The 17,408-nt window shown below is 42.0% G+C and overlaps 1 protein-coding gene across 6 annotated transcripts in view; it reads left to right on the top strand.

Moving 5' to 3' along the window:
* Positions 1 to 17,408, top strand: part of LOC139413207 (methylcytosine dioxygenase TET3-like) — a 58,376-nt gene that overhangs the window by 25,993 nt on the left and 14,975 nt on the right. For 2 of the 6 annotated variants that reach the window (XM_071160334.1, XM_071160326.1), the window contains exons 3-4: positions 9,774 to 9,824; positions 15,034 to 17,401. In XM_071160334.1, coding sequence (XP_071016435.1) covers positions 9,774 to 9,824; positions 15,034 to 17,401 — 2,419 coding nt within the window. Of the gene's footprint in view, positions 1 to 9,017; positions 9,051 to 9,195; positions 9,349 to 9,773; positions 9,825 to 15,033; positions 17,402 to 17,408 lie in introns of those variants that run through there. The other 4 variants (XM_071160342.1, XM_071160368.1, XM_071160360.1 and 1 more) reach the window with 4 other exon arrangements.

Raw genomic sequence — 17,408 nt, forward strand, 5'->3', positions numbered from 1 at the left:
CTAATGTACCATCCAGCCAGGGTCTCTGATACCCACTAGAGAGTTAGAGAGGAGAGACTGAGACTTGTGAGCTAATGTACCATCCAGCCAGGGTCTCTGATACCCACTAGAGAGTTAGAGAGGAGAGACTGAGACTTGTGAGCTAATGCACCACAGGTGGACTCCAATCAATTTTAGAAGCGTCTCAATGATGATCAATGGAAACAGGATGCACCTAAGCTCAATTTCGAGTCTCATAGCACAGAGTCTGAATACCTATATAAATAATGTATTTCTGTTTTTAATTTTTAATAAATGTACAAACATTTCTAAAAACCTGTTTGAGCTTTGCCATTATGGGGTGTTGTGTGTAGATTGATGAGAGAATAAAAGGATTGAATCTATTTTAGAATAAGGCTGTAATGAAAGTCTAGGGGTCTGAATACTTTCCAAATGCGCTGTATTATGTCAATGGAAATGTTGTCGCTCTGCCTCTCTTTCAACTTTCATCAATGAGAATAGGGGAAGAGAGCCTGAGACATGTCCAGCTTTGCTATAATGAATGGATCAATTAATCAATAAATAAGCAATCAATTAAGCAATCCACCAATTAATGGCACTTTTCACAAATGACTCAGAATGTGTCTGCAACTGTGCATTTATGATGTAATCTGTCCGTAGAGTGTGTGTAGGTTGTTAAAGCGTCAGCGTGGTTCAGTTCAGCTGGTGGCTAGCTGAATAAAAGACCTTCGCTTGAAAAACGACAAAGAAGCAGCAGTAGTACTGTTTGTACGTTTTGAGATGCCGTAGCCAGGATACAGTTCCTCAAAATAGTCAGAATTCATCTAAGATAACTCAAGAAATCTGTAATTAATTTTGACATTTTTAACGATGAGATCTTAGTCGCTCAAATTTACATCTAACTAAGATGTTTGGTGCAACTTGCATGAAAACTTGCATCAAAACCCTTTGTCCAAAAAAGTCCAAAATGAACAAAAACGTCACAAAATCTCAGCATAATATATGCACTTTTCCAAACTGTTTCGACTGGGAAGGATGACATGAGTAACAACTAACCTACTCAGCCAACACATCTGAGAGAGAGAGAAAGAGAAACAGAGAGCCAAGTTTATTAGACAGACAGAAACCCAGGGAGAGGGTTTGGCTGTGACTAGGTCTTTTTCCCACTGTAACGTTTCAGTTGAATTCTGTAGTTACCATGTAGTATGATCTGTCCCAAGGACGTTCTGTAGTTACTATGTAGTATGATCTGTCCCACGGACGTTCTGTAGTTACTATGTAGTATGATCTGTCCCAAGGACGTTCTGTAGTTACTATGTAGTATGATCTGTCCCACGGACGTTCTGTAGTTACTATGTAGTATGATCTGTCCCAAGGACGTTCTGTAGTTACTATGTAGTATGATCTGTCCCAAGGACGTTCTGTAGTAACTATGTAGTATGATCTGTCCCAAGGACGTTCTGTAGTTACTATGTAGTATGATCTGTCCCACGGACATTCTGTAGTTACTATGTAGTATGATCTGTCACACGGACGTTCTGTAGTTACTATGTAGTATGATCTGTCCCAAGGATGTTCTGTAGTTACTATGTAGTATGATCTGTCCCACGGACGTTCTGTAGTTACTATGTAGTATGATCTGTCACACGGACGTTCTGTAGTTACTATGTCGTATGATCTGTCCCAAGGACGTTCTGTAGTTACTATGTAGTATGATCTGTCCCAAGGACGTTCTGTAGTTACTATGTAGTATGATCTGTCCCACGGACGTTCTGTAGTTACTATGTAGTATGATCTGTCCCACGGACGTTCTGTAGTTACTATGTAGTATGATCTGTCCCAAGGACGTTCTGTAGTTACTATGTAGTATGATCTGTCCCAAGGACGTTCTGTAGTTACTATGTAGCATGATCTGTCCCACGGACGTTCTGTAGTTACTATGTAGTATGATCTGTCCCAAGGACGTTCTGTAGTTACTATGTAGTATGATCTGTCCCAAGGACGTTCTGTATGAGCCAATGTCTTGTGTTCATCCTCTACATGGCTTTTCTGCCTCACTGCCTTTCGTGCAGAATTAAGGCCTTCACTTTTCCTCACGCCTGGTGTCTCAGGGTTAATTTGCAGTTTTAGGGTGCATGTGTGTGTGTGTGTGTGTGTGTGTGTGTGTGTGTGTGTGTGTGTGTGTGTGTGTGTGTGTGTGTGTGTGTGTGTGTGTGTGTGTGTGTGTGTGTGTGTGTGTGTGTAGTAGTAGTTAAAGTCGTCCATACCCTCAAAGGCTTCAGACTTTATGAAATCGATCTTCAGCTGTAGGCTACATGTCATTGTGACTGTAAAGATCTGAGTGTTGGTGAACAACTGAGAAAGCATTAGGCTATATGTTGTAGTGGTAACCAGTCCAACCCGTTGCAGATGATCTGATTTGGGCTTGTGCTGGCTGGTGTTGTCAGAAGGTTTTGCATTGTGTAACTAGTAAGATCCATGGAGAAAATGACTGTTAGTGTAACCAGATGGCAGTTGATAGGTGTGTGTGATGCATAGTAAACGTGACTAGAAAACAACATGACCTGTTTTGAACACACACAGTCGGTCACTGACCTAAATAGACAAACCTGTCCAACTACCTCAGACTGCTCTGATTAGTCACCCTCCCACACACACACACACACACACTATCTCTCTCTCTCTTTCTCTCTGTCTCTCTCTCTCTCTCTCTCTCTCTCTCTCTCTCCCCCTCTCTTTCTCTCCCTCTCCCTCTCTCTCTCTCTCTCTCGCTCCCTCTCTCTCTCCCTCTCTTTCTCTCTCTCTCCCTCTTTCTATCTTTCTCTCTCTCTCTGTCACAATCTACCTATAGCACTAGCTCTGTAATCAGGGATTGAGTCCAGACTTCAATTTAGCCTTGTCTGCATCTAGACTCTCCTCTTCTGTGAAATGTTACACCTCTCCTAACCTGCCTCAAAAACCGCCTGTAGTTCAAGGTAATTGTACAACTATAACTATAACTATTTTTATTTTCCTCTGCACCTAGATGAAGTTAACAGCGTATTATAAAGCATATTTTAATGTTATTGTATGGACTGTTAAAGTAGAATTATGATTCTTATGAAAATGAGAACAGTAGTCTGTTAAACACTGACATATCGTAGTTGTACTTGCGATGTTGTCCTTTTAATTCATTGGTCTACCCATCACGAGAAGTATCCGTGTGTGTTTGTTTGTGGTTGGCATGCTGCCTGTTGCTAGCGGCTGTTATGAATACACTGATCAGCTGTTGTCTTAGTACCTGAGCTACGCCACACACACATACAAACATACACACAAACACACACACACAACACACACAGGGTTGGCTGGCTGAGGTGTCAGAGTGGTAGAGGGAGGCTGCCTGAGTTTGTTCCCCTGTCCTGGTATGGCCTCCGCCATGCCGACACCACATGGTTGTCTTTAGAGAGGAGAGAGGCCGACACCACATGGTCGTCTTTAGAGAGGAGAGAGGCCGACACCACATGGTCGTCTTTAGAGAGGAGAGAGGCCGACACCACATGGTCGTCTTTAGAGAGGAGAGAGGCCGACACCACATGGTCGTCTTTAGAGAGGAGAGAGGCCGACACCACATGGTCGTCTTTAGAGAGGAGAGAGGCCGACACCACATAGTCGTCTTTAGAGAGGAGAGAGGCCGACACCACATGGTCGTCTTTAGAGGGGAGAGAGGCCGACACCACATGGTCGTCTTTAGAGAGGAGAGAGGGAGGATAGAAGGCGCTGAGAAAGTGAGGGGAAAGGAAGAGAAGTTTCTGGGAGAGAGTGAAAGAGAGAAAAGGGGAGGATCTGAGTGAGAGAGAAACATATGTTTCCCATGCCAATAAAGCCCTTTAAATTGAAATTGAACTTGAAAAGAAGAGAGAGATGGATAGAAATGAGAGAGAGAGATTGCTTTGGCAATGTAAACATATGTTTCCAATGCCAATAAAACCCTTTGAATTGAATTGAGAGAGAGAGAGAGAGAGAGAGAGAGAGACAGAGAGAGAGAGAAAGTGAGAGAGAGAGAGAGAGAGAAAAGTGAGATAGAGAGAGAGACAGGGAGAGAGAGAGACAGAGAGAGAGAGAGAGAGAGAGAAAGTGAGAGAGAGAGAGAGAGAGAAAGAGAGAGAAAGTGCGAGAAAGTGAGAGAGAGAGAGAGAGAGAGAGAGAGAGAGAGAGAAAGTGAGAGAGAGACAGAGAGAGAGAGACAGAGAGAGAGAGACAGTGGCAGAATACCGGACCACTGCGACTGACCCAAACTTAAGGAAAACTGACTATGTACAGACTCAGTGAGCATAGCCTTGCTATTGAGAAAGGCCGCCGTAGGCAGACCTGGCTCTCAAGAGAAGATGTGCACACTGCCCACAAAATGAGGTGGAAACTGAGCTGCACTTCCTAACCTCCTGCCCAATGTATGACAATATTAGACTACACAGATCCACAAAGAATTCAAAAACAAACCCAATTTTGATAAATTCCCATATCTACTGGGTGAAATACCAGAGTGTGCAAGCAAACATAGCAGCAATAATTGTGACCTGTTGCCACAAGTTTAGGGCAACCAGTGAAGAACAAACACCATTGTAAATACAACCCATATTTATGTTTATTTATTTTCCCTTTTGTACTTTAACTATTTGCACATCTCTACAACACTGTATATAGACATAATATGACATTTGAAATGTCTTTATTCTTTTGGAACTTCTATAAATACAAATCGCTTTCTATATGTGATAACTTTTTGTCTTTTTCTTGTCTTCAAATCCCTGCCAAAAGTCAGGTGACCTCAGCGCTTCCCAATATGGAGTTGCAGGTCATGTTTGCGCATATCTCTCCTATGTGCAAACCATTATGGCAGTCATTTTACTTAAGGCCCTCGATTTTCAAATACAAATCAAAAGGTGTTTGTTTGTGGATAGGGAATTGCATTTGTGGAAAGTGATTTACATTTGTGGATTGGTGATATACATTTGTGGATTGGTGATATACATTTGTGGATTGGTGATATACATTTGTGGAAAGTGATTTACATTTGTGGATTGGTGATTTACATTTGTGGATTGGTGATATACATTTGTGGATTGGTGATATACATTTGTGGATTGGTGATATACATTTGTGGATTGGTGATATACATTTGTGGAAAGTGATTTACATTTGTGGATTGGTGATTTACATTTGTGGATTGGTGATTTACATTTGTGGATTGGTGATATACATTTGTGGATTGGTGATATACATTTGTGGAAAGTGATTTACATTTGTGGATTGGTGATATACATTTGTGGATTGGTGATATACATTTGTGGAAAGTGATTTACATTTGTGGATTGGTGATTTACATTTGTGGAAAGTGATTTACATTTGTGGATTGGTGATTTACATTTGTGGATTGGTGATATACATTTGTGGAAAGTGATTTACATTTGTGGATTGGTGATATACATTTGTGGATTGGTGATATACATTTGTGGAAAGTGATTTACATTTGTGGATTGGTGATTTACATTTGTGGATTGGTGATATACATTTGTGGATTGGTGATATACATTTGTGGATTGGTGATATACATTTGTGGATTGGTGATATACATTTGTGGAAAGTGATTTACATTTGTGGATTGGTGATTTACATTTGTGGATTGGTGATTTACATTTGTGGATTGGTGATATACATTTGTGGATTGGTGATATACATTTGTGGAAAGTGATTTACATTTGTGGATTGGTGATATACATTTGTGGATTGGTGATATACATTTGTGGAAAGTGATTTACATTTGTGGATTGGTGATTTACATTTGTGGAAAGTGATTTACATTTGTGGATTGGTGATTTACATTTGTGGATTGGTGATATACATTTGTGGAAAGTGATTTACATTTGTGGATTGGTGATATACATTTGTGGATTGGTGATATACATTTGTGGAAAGTGATTTACATTTGTGGATTGGTGATTTACATTTGTGGATTGGTGATATACATTTGTGGATTGGTGATATACATTTGTGGATTGGTGATATACATTTGTGGATTGGTGATATACATTTGTGGAAAGTGATTTACATTTGTGGATTGGTGATTTACATTTGTGGATTGGTGATTTACATTTGTGGATTGGTGATATACATTTGTGGATTGGTGATATACATTTGTGGAAAGTGATTTACATTTGTGGATTGGTGATATACATTTGTGGATTGGTGATATACATTTGTGGAAAGTGATTTACATTTGTGGATTGGTGATTTACATTTGTGGAAAGTGATTTACATTTGTGGATTGGTGATTTACATTTGTGGATTGGTGATATACATTTGTGGAAAGTGATTTACATTTGTGGATTGGTGATATACATTTGTGGATTGGTGATATACATTTGTGGAAAGTGATTTACATTTGTGGATTGGTGATTTACATTTGTGGAAAGTGATTTACATTTGTGGATTGGTGATTTACATTTGTGGATTGGTGATTTACATTTGTGGAAAGTGATTTACATTTGTGGATTGGTGATATACATTTGTGGATTGGTGATATACATTTGTGGATTGGTGATATACATTTGTGGATTGGTGATTTACATTTGTGGAAAGTGATTTACATTTGTGGATTGGTGATTTACATTTGTGGATTGGTGATATACATTTGTGGATTGGTGATATACATTTGTGGATTGGTGATATACATTTGTGGATTGGTGATATACATTTGTGGAAAGTGATTTACATTTGTGGATTGGTGATTTACATTTGTGGATTGGTGATTTACATTTGTGGATTGGTGATATACATTTGTGGATTGGTGATATACATTTGTGGAAAGTGATTTACATTTGTGGATTGGTGATATACATTTGTGGATTGGTGATATACATTTGTGGAAAGTGATTTACATTTGTGGATTGGTGATTTACATTTGTGGATTGGTGATATACATTTGTGGATTGGTGATATACATTTGTGGAAAGTGATTTACATTTGTGGATTGGTGATTTACATTTGTGGATTGGTGATTTACATTTGTGAATACGTGTGGCGTAATATTGATCCCATATAGGCCCTATATGTGCCACTAATCCTGTAGACCAGGAAGTAGAGAGTCGCAGGAGCTGAACCACCGTGTGCTGCTGCTACACTTCTAGAATTGAAGTCAACCACCTGACTGTTTTTGGCGTTTCACACTGCTGGGTCATGTTCTTTATGATATGCAACAGAAAACACCTGAAAACATTTTACAATGGAAAACAAAAATGATGGCTCATTGTACAAGTGCAGCTTGTCCCTACTTGTTTCAGTCCGTTTTCTTCCGTATGGTGCCTAATGAACACGAACAAGCATGACAATTGTGTTATGGTTTAGGGTGGATTAGATTCTGTCATGTTATGGTTTAGGGTGGATTAGATTCTGTCATGTTATGGTTTAGGGTGGATTCGATTCTGTCATGTTATGGTTTAGGGTGGATTAGATTATGTCATGTTATGGTTTAGGGTGGATTAGATTCTGTCATGTTATGGTTTAGGGTGGATTAGATTATGTCATGGTATGGTTTAGGGTGGATTAGATTCTGTCATGTTATGGTTTAGGGTGGATTAGATTCTGTCATGTTATGGTTTAGGGTGGATTAGATTATGTCATGTTATGGTTTAGGGTGGATTCGATTCTGTCATGTTATGGTTTAGGGTGGATTAGATTATGTCATGTTATGGGTTAGGGTGGATTAGATTATGTCATGTTATGGTTTAGGGTGGATTAGATTCTGTCATGTTATGGTTTAGGGTGGATTAGATTTTGTCATGTTATGGTTTAGGGTGGATTAGATTCTGTCATGTTATGGTTTAGGGTGGATTAGATTATGTCATGTTATGGTTTAGGGTGGATTAGATTCTGTCATGTTATGGTTTAGGGTGGATTAGATTCTGTCATGTTATGGTTTAGGGAGGATTAGATTCTGTCATGTTATGGTTTAGGGTGGATTAGATTCTGTCATGTTATGGTTTAGGGTGGATTAGATTATGTCATGTTATGGTTTAGGGTGGATTAGATTCTGTCATGTTATGGTTTAGGGTGGATTAGATTCTGTCATGTTATGGTTTAGGGTGGATTAGATTCTGTCATGTTATGGTTTAGGGTGGATTAGATTCTGTCATGTTAAGGTTTAGGGTGGATTAGATTCTGTCATGTTATGGTTTAGGGTGGATTAGATTATGTCATGTTATGGTTTAGGGTCGATTCTGTCATGTTTTGTGTATATTGGTTGGAGAAGTAACAGTTTAGAGAAATCACAGCCAGAAAACACAGTTTAGATAATATGATAATATATTTTTTAGATAATATCGTTATAAAACAAATACTTTGAATTAGTTTTTTTTAACAAAGACGCTTTCTCACAGCTTTATGACAAAGAGTTGATAAAAAGCAAGCATAAGGAGACTACAGAGGCTTGACAAGTGTTTGCAGTTTGAACTGATATCAGGTGACTTGGAGGAATCGTTGGAGCTGTGACTGATGCTAGCAGACAGGGGTGTGTGCTTTGCATTACAGTCAGGGTTCATTAAGATGCAAAACAATTAATCCAGGGATATGTACTTGTCTCTCATGCGATGTCATCTCAGGGTAATTAGATTTTCTGTCTAACGTTGATCCTTTCCACCACCATATGAATAGAATAGAATACATGCATTAGGCCTCATTTAATTAATAAACTATTCCATCATGTTGTATTAGCCATTTATAAACAGCTCTTTAAATAACTTGTTTACTGCACCCAGTGTGTGAATGGCATTTAAAGGGTTATTATCACAGCCAGACCCAGCTCAGAACTGTCTGTCCTCAGCTCCAGTCCGATGCGTGTGTTTAGTCCGGTCCACAGTTTGCGTGTTTCTCCATGTGTAGGGGCTAGGGTAAAAGCCTACATAGCAGCTTCTTTGTTTAGGAGGGACTAGGCATGGGAGATCATTTACAAGCCGCTAACGCCCTCACCCCATTGGCTGACGGGGCTCAGTCTGCGTCTGCGAGAGGCATGCAGTGTGAGCGTGTGTCTGTGTGTGTATGTCTGTGTGTTTATGTGTGTGTATGTGTGCGTGTCTGCGGCAGCAGCAACTGTTCTCGACACAGCGTCTGTCTTGCAGGCAGGCAGGCAGCCTCTCTCTGCTCTGGTGATGGTAGTAGAGAGCTCAGCTCTCCTCTCAGAGACTGATGTAGTAGTAGTCAGCTATACTTCTATCTAGAGGCTGAGGGGAGCAAAGCAAATCAAGATGGCCACCGGTACCTTGTAGGAATATAATGCTACCCAAACTGGAGGCTCAGTCTCTGAGGACAGACAAGGTAAAGCTGCCTGAGCCGTTAGCCCTGGAGTCTATTGTCTAGCTCCAGACAGATAGTGATACAGTACAGTAGCCTAGCAGGAGACGAGCCCTGGCTGTTGGGCTGCTGGTTTCAGGATGCCAGGATACAAACAATGTACTGTATGAAAGGTGCTTTACAGTGGAATGTATTGTTATTATGATGACTATCTCTGCTGTTTAGCTGTGTTTTGTGTACTGTGTTTGTATTTGGAAACAGTTTCAGGATACAACTATTAGAATACAAACATTGAATGAAATATTTGATACAAGTAGAGTTGATTGTTATTATTACTATTTGTGTTGGGCTGTGCAACCTCTAAATCACAAATGATGTGTGTGTGTGTGTTGTGTGTCTGTGTGTATATCTGTGTGTGTGTGTTGTGTGGGGTGGGGTTGTGTTTCCAGGTGGGGTGCAAGGAGGTGGCCAAACCAGCATTAAAGAAACCAGTTTCCACGGTAACAGACACCCTTCTCTTTTTTAGCCATGGTAGTGCAAGGGTCCTTCTGTGTCCTTTCTTTCTCTCTCATTTTTTTTACAGTCATGTGTCTGCACCTGCTGTTCCTCAGAGAGAGGGGAGAAGTAGAGTGTTGGTAGTCATTAACAGGCTAGACTAGTAGTAGTAGTAGTAGTAGTAGTAGTAGTAGCAGTAGTAGTAGTAGTAGTCGTTGTAGTAGTAGTAGTTGTAGTAGTAGTAGTAGCAGTAGTAGTAGTAGTAGTAGTAGTTGTAGTAGTAGCAGTAGTAGTAGTAGTAGTAGTTGTTGTTGTTGTAGTAGTTGTTGTTGTTGGTGTTGTTGGTGTTGTAGTAGTAGTTGTTTTAGTAGTAGTAGTTGTTGTAGTTGTAGTAGTTGTTGATGTAGTAGGTGTTGTTGATGTAGTAGCAGCAGCATCAGCTGTAGTAGTAGTAGTAGTGGTAATAGTAGTAATAGTTGTTGTTGTAGTAGTAGTTGTTGTTGTAGTAGTAGTTGTTGTTGATGTAATAGTAGTAGTTGTTGATGTAGTAGCAGTAGTAGTAGTAGCAGAAGCAGTAGTAGTAATAGTAGTAGCAGTAGTAGTAGTAGCAGTAGTAGTAGTTGTAGTAGTAGCATAAGCAGTAGTAGTATTAGTAATAGTAGTAGCAGTAGTAGTTGTAGTAGTAGTCATAGTGTTTGTGTGAACCTGTTTGATTCTGTTTTAGCCTGATTGGCTGGGAGAAGGATTATTAGTAGTAGTTGCAGTGTTTGTTGTAGTTATAGTATTATTAGTAGTTGCAGTGTTTGTTGTAGTTATAGTATTATTAGTAGCTGCAGTGTTTGTTGTAGTTATAGTATTAGTAGTAGTTGCAGTGTTTGTTGTAGTTATAGTATTATTAGTAGTTGCAGTGTGTGTTGTAGTTATAGTATTATTAGTAGTTGCAGTGTGTGTTGTAGTTATAGTATTATTAGTAGCTGCAGTGTTTGTTGTAGTTATAGTATTATTAGTAGTTGCAGTGTTTGTTGTAGTTATAGTATTATTAGTAGCTGCAGTGTTTGTTGTAGTTATAGTATTTGTGCTTCGCTCTGTTTAGTCGGTGTGTGTGACTCTTTGAAGTTGAGTTCAGCGAGGAGACTGAGAGGAAGGCTGCGCTCTATGAATGAAAAGAATACTATGCACAGAACTTCAGAGAAACACACACACACACACACACACACACACAGCCCAGGAAGGAAGCCTGTTTTTTTATGTCTTATCGTAAGCGCAGCACACCGTGGGACAGTTTTAGTAAGACTGTAGTCAGTCTGGTTTTGAAGATGTTTTTGAGGATTATCAGAGCTGAAAGCAGCCTAAGAGCTACTTTATCAGGAATGACTTTTAAAATACTTTCAAATAAGTCATGTTGAGAAATGACTCATGATTTCAGGAGAAAGTACTGACAGTATTGACAGCAGAAGCACCTGTTTGCTGTCTGTGACATTCAACGAGGATGTGAGAACGTAGAGTGTAGATTCTAATGTCCCTTCTTTTCAGAGGTGCATTGTGGGGAGGCACGTCGTTAGGATGTGTCTAATATTTTGGTGAGATGCAGACACTTTTTTTCTCTTCTGTTTGGGGATGCTAGGGATGGATTCTCACTCTGTGGAGCTGTGTGTGTTTGTGTATTTGTGTGTGTGTGTGTGTGTGTGTGCGTGTGTGTGTGTGTTAGGGATGCATTGTCCCTCGGTTGAAACCTCCTTGGAAACCCTTGTCATCTGAGAGGGTCGTTAGGAGTCAGAGATCACAGTCCTGTTGCAAGGACAGGAGTCACAACGTGTGTGTGTCTGTGTGTGTCAAAGTTTAGAGAGCCTTTCAGAGTCTGTGAGGCAGACAACAAGCACAGAACAAAGCAACAGTCCACCCCATATAGACAGACAGACAGATGGGTGGGCGGGCAGAAAGACAGATAGGAAGACACCTCTCTCTCTCTCTCCCTTTCTATCTCTCCCCCCCCCTCTCTCTCAATAGTAGCTCACTCCCACATGTTCTGTGATGTCTCTCTCTCTCTCCCCCTCCTTCCTTCCTTCCCTACCTCCCTCCCTCTCTATCTCTCTCTCTCTCTCTCTCTCTCTCTCTCTCTCTCTCACACTCTCTATCTCTCTCTCTCTTCTGATTTCATCAGCAGCCAAGATGTTGCCTCAGCCTCCTCTCCCACCATCAGCAGCAGCTGCAGCTGTATGTTCTTAGTAGTAAGGGAGGGTCACGAGACGAGGAGGAGAGGAGGGGTGTTGTTCTGAATACTATATGACTGTAAATAGAATAGTGCTTTTACTATATGCATTGGGAGGTTCATTAAGCAATAAGGCCAGAGGAAGTGTGGTATATGGCCAATATACCATAGCTAAGGGATGTTCTTACGTGCGACGCAACGCAGAGAGACTGGACACAGCTAGGTATATTGACCATATATCACAAACCCTGTTGTAGGGTTTGTATGGGTTGTTGAGTACAATCAACCACATGCTTTTCAGGTAAGGGTATCCTTTCACCATTGGATAGGCAAGTCTGGTTTTGCACAGGGACAGAGATGTGATGATGATGTGTGCTAAAGCTATGCCAGAAACAGCAGGAATACACACCCTAGTGTGTCTTATTGGCCCAATCAATCCCCTAGACTCTACAGCAGTGTTTCTCAACTCCTGTTTGCATTTTTGTTCCAGCCTTGTACTAACACACCTAATTCAACTTATTCAACTAGGGTTGAGTCAGTTGTGTTAGTAGTGGGTGAGAACAAGGATGTGACCTAGACCAGAGGGCTGGTGGCAGCTGTCCTTTCTCACTGTAGACCTGGAGTTTATCAAACAGAGTGAGCATGCTGGGTAGTGTAGTCTATAAAGAGTGTATAAACGGTGAGTTAAATGGCAGTTCAGATGAGGTAATCAAGTAGCGTACATCCACCCACCTCCAGGCTCTCTGTAGTTAGAACACTTCATTAGCTTTACATAAAACAGATCGGTGACACATGCCCATGCACACACACACACACACACACACACACACACACACACACACACTCACACACACACACACACACACACACACACACACACACACACACACACACACACAAAGCAGTACGGTACAGTAAATGTCAGTTAGTAGTAATCAGATCATACAGCATATACAGTATATTAGAATAATAACTTTAACAACTGAAGAAAGAAATTCCACAGCTTCTATAAGATCTCCAGAGGCAAAGCTCTCCCAACTGCCACTTTCTATCTCTCTACTCTCACTCTTTCCTCTCTCTGTCTCTGTCTCTGTCTCGCTTTCTCTCTCTCTCTCTCTCTCTCTCTCTCTCTCTCTCTCTCTCTCTCTCTCTCTCTCTCTCTCACTCTCTCTCTCTCTCTCTCTCTCTCTCCCTCTCTCTCTTTCTCTCTCCCTCTCTCTCTTTCTGTCTCTCTCTCTCTACTCTCACTCTTTGCTCTCTGTCTCGCTTTCTCTCTCTCTCTCTTTCTCCCTTTCTCTCTTTCTCTCCCCCCATCTCCCTCTCTCTCTCTCCCTCTCTGTCTCTCTCTCTCTCTCTTTCTGTCTCTCTCTCTCTTTCCCTCTCTCTCTCTCTCTCTCTTCTCTCTCTCTCACCTTCTCTCTGTTTCCTCCCTCACCTTCTCTCTCTGTTCCTCCCTCACCTTCTCTCTGTTCTTCCCTCACTTTCTCTCAATGATCCTCCTTCACCTTCTCTCAATGGCCCTCCCTCAACCTTCTCTAAATGTTTCCTCCCCCACCTTTTCTCTGTTCCTCCTTCACCTTCTCTCAATGTTTTATCTCCCTCACCTTCTCTCAATGTTCCTCCCTCACCTTCTCTCAATGTTCCTCCCTCACTTTCTCTCAATGTTCCTCCCTCACCTTCTCTCTGTTCCTCCTTCACCTTCTCTCAATGTTTTATCTCCCTCACCTTCTCTCAATGTTCCTCCCTCACCTTCTCTCAATGTTCCTCCCTCACCTTCTCTCAATGTTTCCTCCCTCACCTTCTCTCAATGTTCCTCCCTCACCTTCTCTCAGCTTCCTCCCTCACCTTCTCTCAATGTTCCTCTCTCACCTTCTCTCAATCTTCCTTCCATGCACACACACACACACACACACACACACTCACACACACATGCACCATCAGTGACCATGAACAGTGATGTGACAGTGAACTGTATCTGTGACTTAGGCAGGAGGGAGAAGTCTGTTAAGCACTGAAGCTCTTACTGTTCATAGATGATATAGCACACAATGTTGTCTTGGTTTGGTTTTGGTAGAGTACAGTTGTTATGGTACAGTCTCTGGTATGAAAGTTAGCCAAAACTCAGGCTATAGCCCAGCACAAAAAATGACCTTCATAATGTCTTCTGCCTTGTTATAACTTTCCAAACTGTGGAGGTACAAAATATTTAGTTAAGTAAACAGTGTTTAGTTAAAAACAGTATTTAGTTAAAAACAGTATTTAGTTATCAGTAATCAAATTTTAGTTAGGTAAGCAGTATTTAGTTAAGTAATCAGATTTTAGTTAGGTAAACAGTATTTAGTTAAGTAACAGTATTAGTTAAAAACAGTATTTAGTTAAGTAAACAGTATTTAGTTAAGTATTTAGTTAAGTAAACAGTATTTAGTTAGGTAAACAGTATTTAGTTAAGTATTTAGTTAAGTAAACAGTATTTAGTTAGGTAAACAGTATTTAGTTAAGTAAACAGTATTTAGTTAGGTAAACAGTATTTAGTTAGGTAAACAGTATTTAGTTAAGTAAACAGTATTTAATTAAGTAATCAGTATTTAGTTAAGTAATCAGATTTTAGTTAAGCAATCAGTATTTAGTTAAGTAATCAATATTTAGTTAGGTAAACAGTAGTTAGTTAAAAACAGATTTTAGTTAATTAATCAGTATTTAGTTAAAAACAGATTTTAGTTAAATAATCAGTATTTAGTTAGGTAAACAGTATTTAGTTAAAAACAGATTTTCGTTAGGTAAACAGTATTTAGTTAATTAAGTAAACAAAGTTTACCTTACTGTAAAGTTTACCTTACTGTAAAGTCTACCTTACTGTATCTTCTCTGTTCTGGCTCTTGTGCTATGCTGTGCTGGAAACACACAAACACACACTTACACACACAATAGGTTCAGGTTGGAGAGGTTGGTTTAAAATGTTAAATGTCTCTCTCTTTCTCTCGCTCTCTCCTCTCTCTCTCTCCCAGGTGGTTCCAGAGGACAGCTCAGTTAATGGAAGAGGCCCTGTCCAGATGGCAGAGGACACCTATACGGCAGCGGAGGACGACGAAGAGGGTCACATACCTCACACACACCACTTCACACACCCTCCCCACGTCCACACTCTTGCCCCAATCCGAGATGGACGACCAGCAGCACTTATCAAGAGAGAGCCTGGCCTGGAGGACACCAATGATGGACTTCTTCTACAGCACCACTGCTCTTCTTCTGGGACTTTTCACAACGGTGCTAACGAAAACATGGCTAAAACCAACGGTGCTAACGAAAACATGGCTAAAACCAACGGTGCTAACGAAAACATGGCTAAAACCAACGGTGCTCAACTGATTGCTGGTCCGGAATCACATCAGTTGTCACCTGAGTCCCAAAATACCACAATACAATTAGAGTCCCAAAGTACTACAAAATCTACGTACCCCAAAGGCAGCTCTGAGCTGAAGGATGCACTTCTGGACGACAGCATAGCTGTTCCTCTGAAGAAGATAAAGGTGGAGGAACCGTGGGTGTGGTCCATGGACCAGTCCTCCGCCCCACTAGGGGGCGATGATGACGATGTCTATGAGGACGCTCTGTCCACGCTAGCAGCCGTGGTGTGTTTCTCTATCACAGACAGGAAGGGTCTGGAGGAGAAGCTGTGTAGCTCCCGTTCCCCGGTGCTACGCTCCTTCAAAACAGAGCCGGAGGACTTTAAGGTGGATATTTGCTTGAAAAGTGCTCCCATCAGTCCACGAAAAGCTCTCGACATTATTGTCAAACGAGAGCAACCCTCTCCAGATCTCTCTCAGCCAAGCATCCAGTCTTTGGTAGAAGAGAGGAATATTAGCAATGACCAGGCTATCGCTATCGAGGCGCTAACCTTACTGGCAGCTATCCCACAAAACTCCCCAGAACCCTTTAGAACCAACGCACAGGGTGAAAACCCCACCACACCATCCATGCACTTATCCAATAGAAACACCCCTATCCAGGGCTCCAACAAAGTTCTAGTGATCAGCTCCCCTCTGCACCAGACCTCAGTCATACGCTCCCCTCTGCACCAGACCTCAGTCATACGCTCCCCAGTGGCCAGACAAGCTCATGTCATCCAGTGTCATTCCCGTAGCCCCGCAGCCACTGGCAACCTGTCCCTACAGGACCTGCTAGAAGCCAGCTCGGACTGTGACAGACTTCCCTACGACAGCACCGAGAGAGCAGGACAACACCTGTACAGGAGAGCAGACCAAGGCCTTGGTTCTCAACATAACAGGGGCGAAGGCACTTTCAGACAGCGGAAAGACATGGAGAGGAACAGCAAGGAAACAATAGAGAGGACGGTGGGTAAGAGCGGGAGGAACAGGGATGAGGAAGAGGTGGCGGCTCAACTTGCCGAGTTGGCGTTCATCATCCAATCACGTCACAAGCAGCAGGGTTTCCACCCCTCCCAGCACTCAGAGAACAACCCTCCCAGAGGAACTCCAGTCTCAGCCATCAAGTACAACTACAACTCCGAACAAGCACCACCCAACCACAAGAAGACCCCTGTGAAGAAACCCAGGACCACACTTTCTAAACCTAGGAAGAAGAAGGGAACGGAGGGGCTGGAAGAGGAGGGCTGCAAACCCAACAACCGTACCCCCCTGTACAAACGAATACCCAACGGCAAGACCCCCCACAGAGCCAGGGTCCAGAAGGTTCTGCCCCAGCCGAAGACATCATCGCTCAGCCACAAGAGGAGCCTGTTCCTGCCTCAGGCCCAGATGGATCTGAAGAGGTACCTGACTGAGGCTCAGGAGGAACGACGGCAGCTCTTTTACTACAGTAACGCCCACAGTGGGGTCAAATACCACAAAACCTCTGGAGCCGTCGATCGTGGTCGAAGTCAAGGTAATGGTCATGACAACCAACAGTGGTCGCATTTCAACGGTCACCTGGACCCTGTACAAGGACAAGGAGTTGGACAAGGACATGATTGTGAAAGAGGATTGTATTCTCAGGTATCGCAGCCCTACGTTGGGCAGCAGCACGGTGCTAACCTAAAGGCTAGCTCCACTATCCCCAGTTTCACCAGCATAGACTCTAACAACCACAGAACCAGGTTGAACCATGGTTTATCCAATGGCTACTCCTCTGGGGGTCAACAGCAGGGGTATTACAAAGTGGAGAGGTCCGGTCCGGTCACCGTCTTGTCCACGTCAGCTAACGGCGATTTGGATCTATCGGAGGAGTCGACACCCACCAAACACAACGTGAACAGCTTCCTGGAATCACCCCTCAGGTTCCTGGACACGCCCACTAAGAATCTGCTTAACACCCCCTCCAAGAAACTATCTGAGATCCCCTCCTGTGGATGCATGAGTGAGTC

The sequence above is a fragment of the Oncorhynchus clarkii genome, chromosome 1 (assembly GCF_045791955.1).
Source record: "Oncorhynchus clarkii lewisi isolate Uvic-CL-2024 chromosome 1, UVic_Ocla_1.0, whole genome shotgun sequence".
In the NCBI taxonomy this organism is placed as follows: domain Eukaryota; kingdom Metazoa; phylum Chordata; class Actinopteri; order Salmoniformes; family Salmonidae; genus Oncorhynchus; species Oncorhynchus clarkii.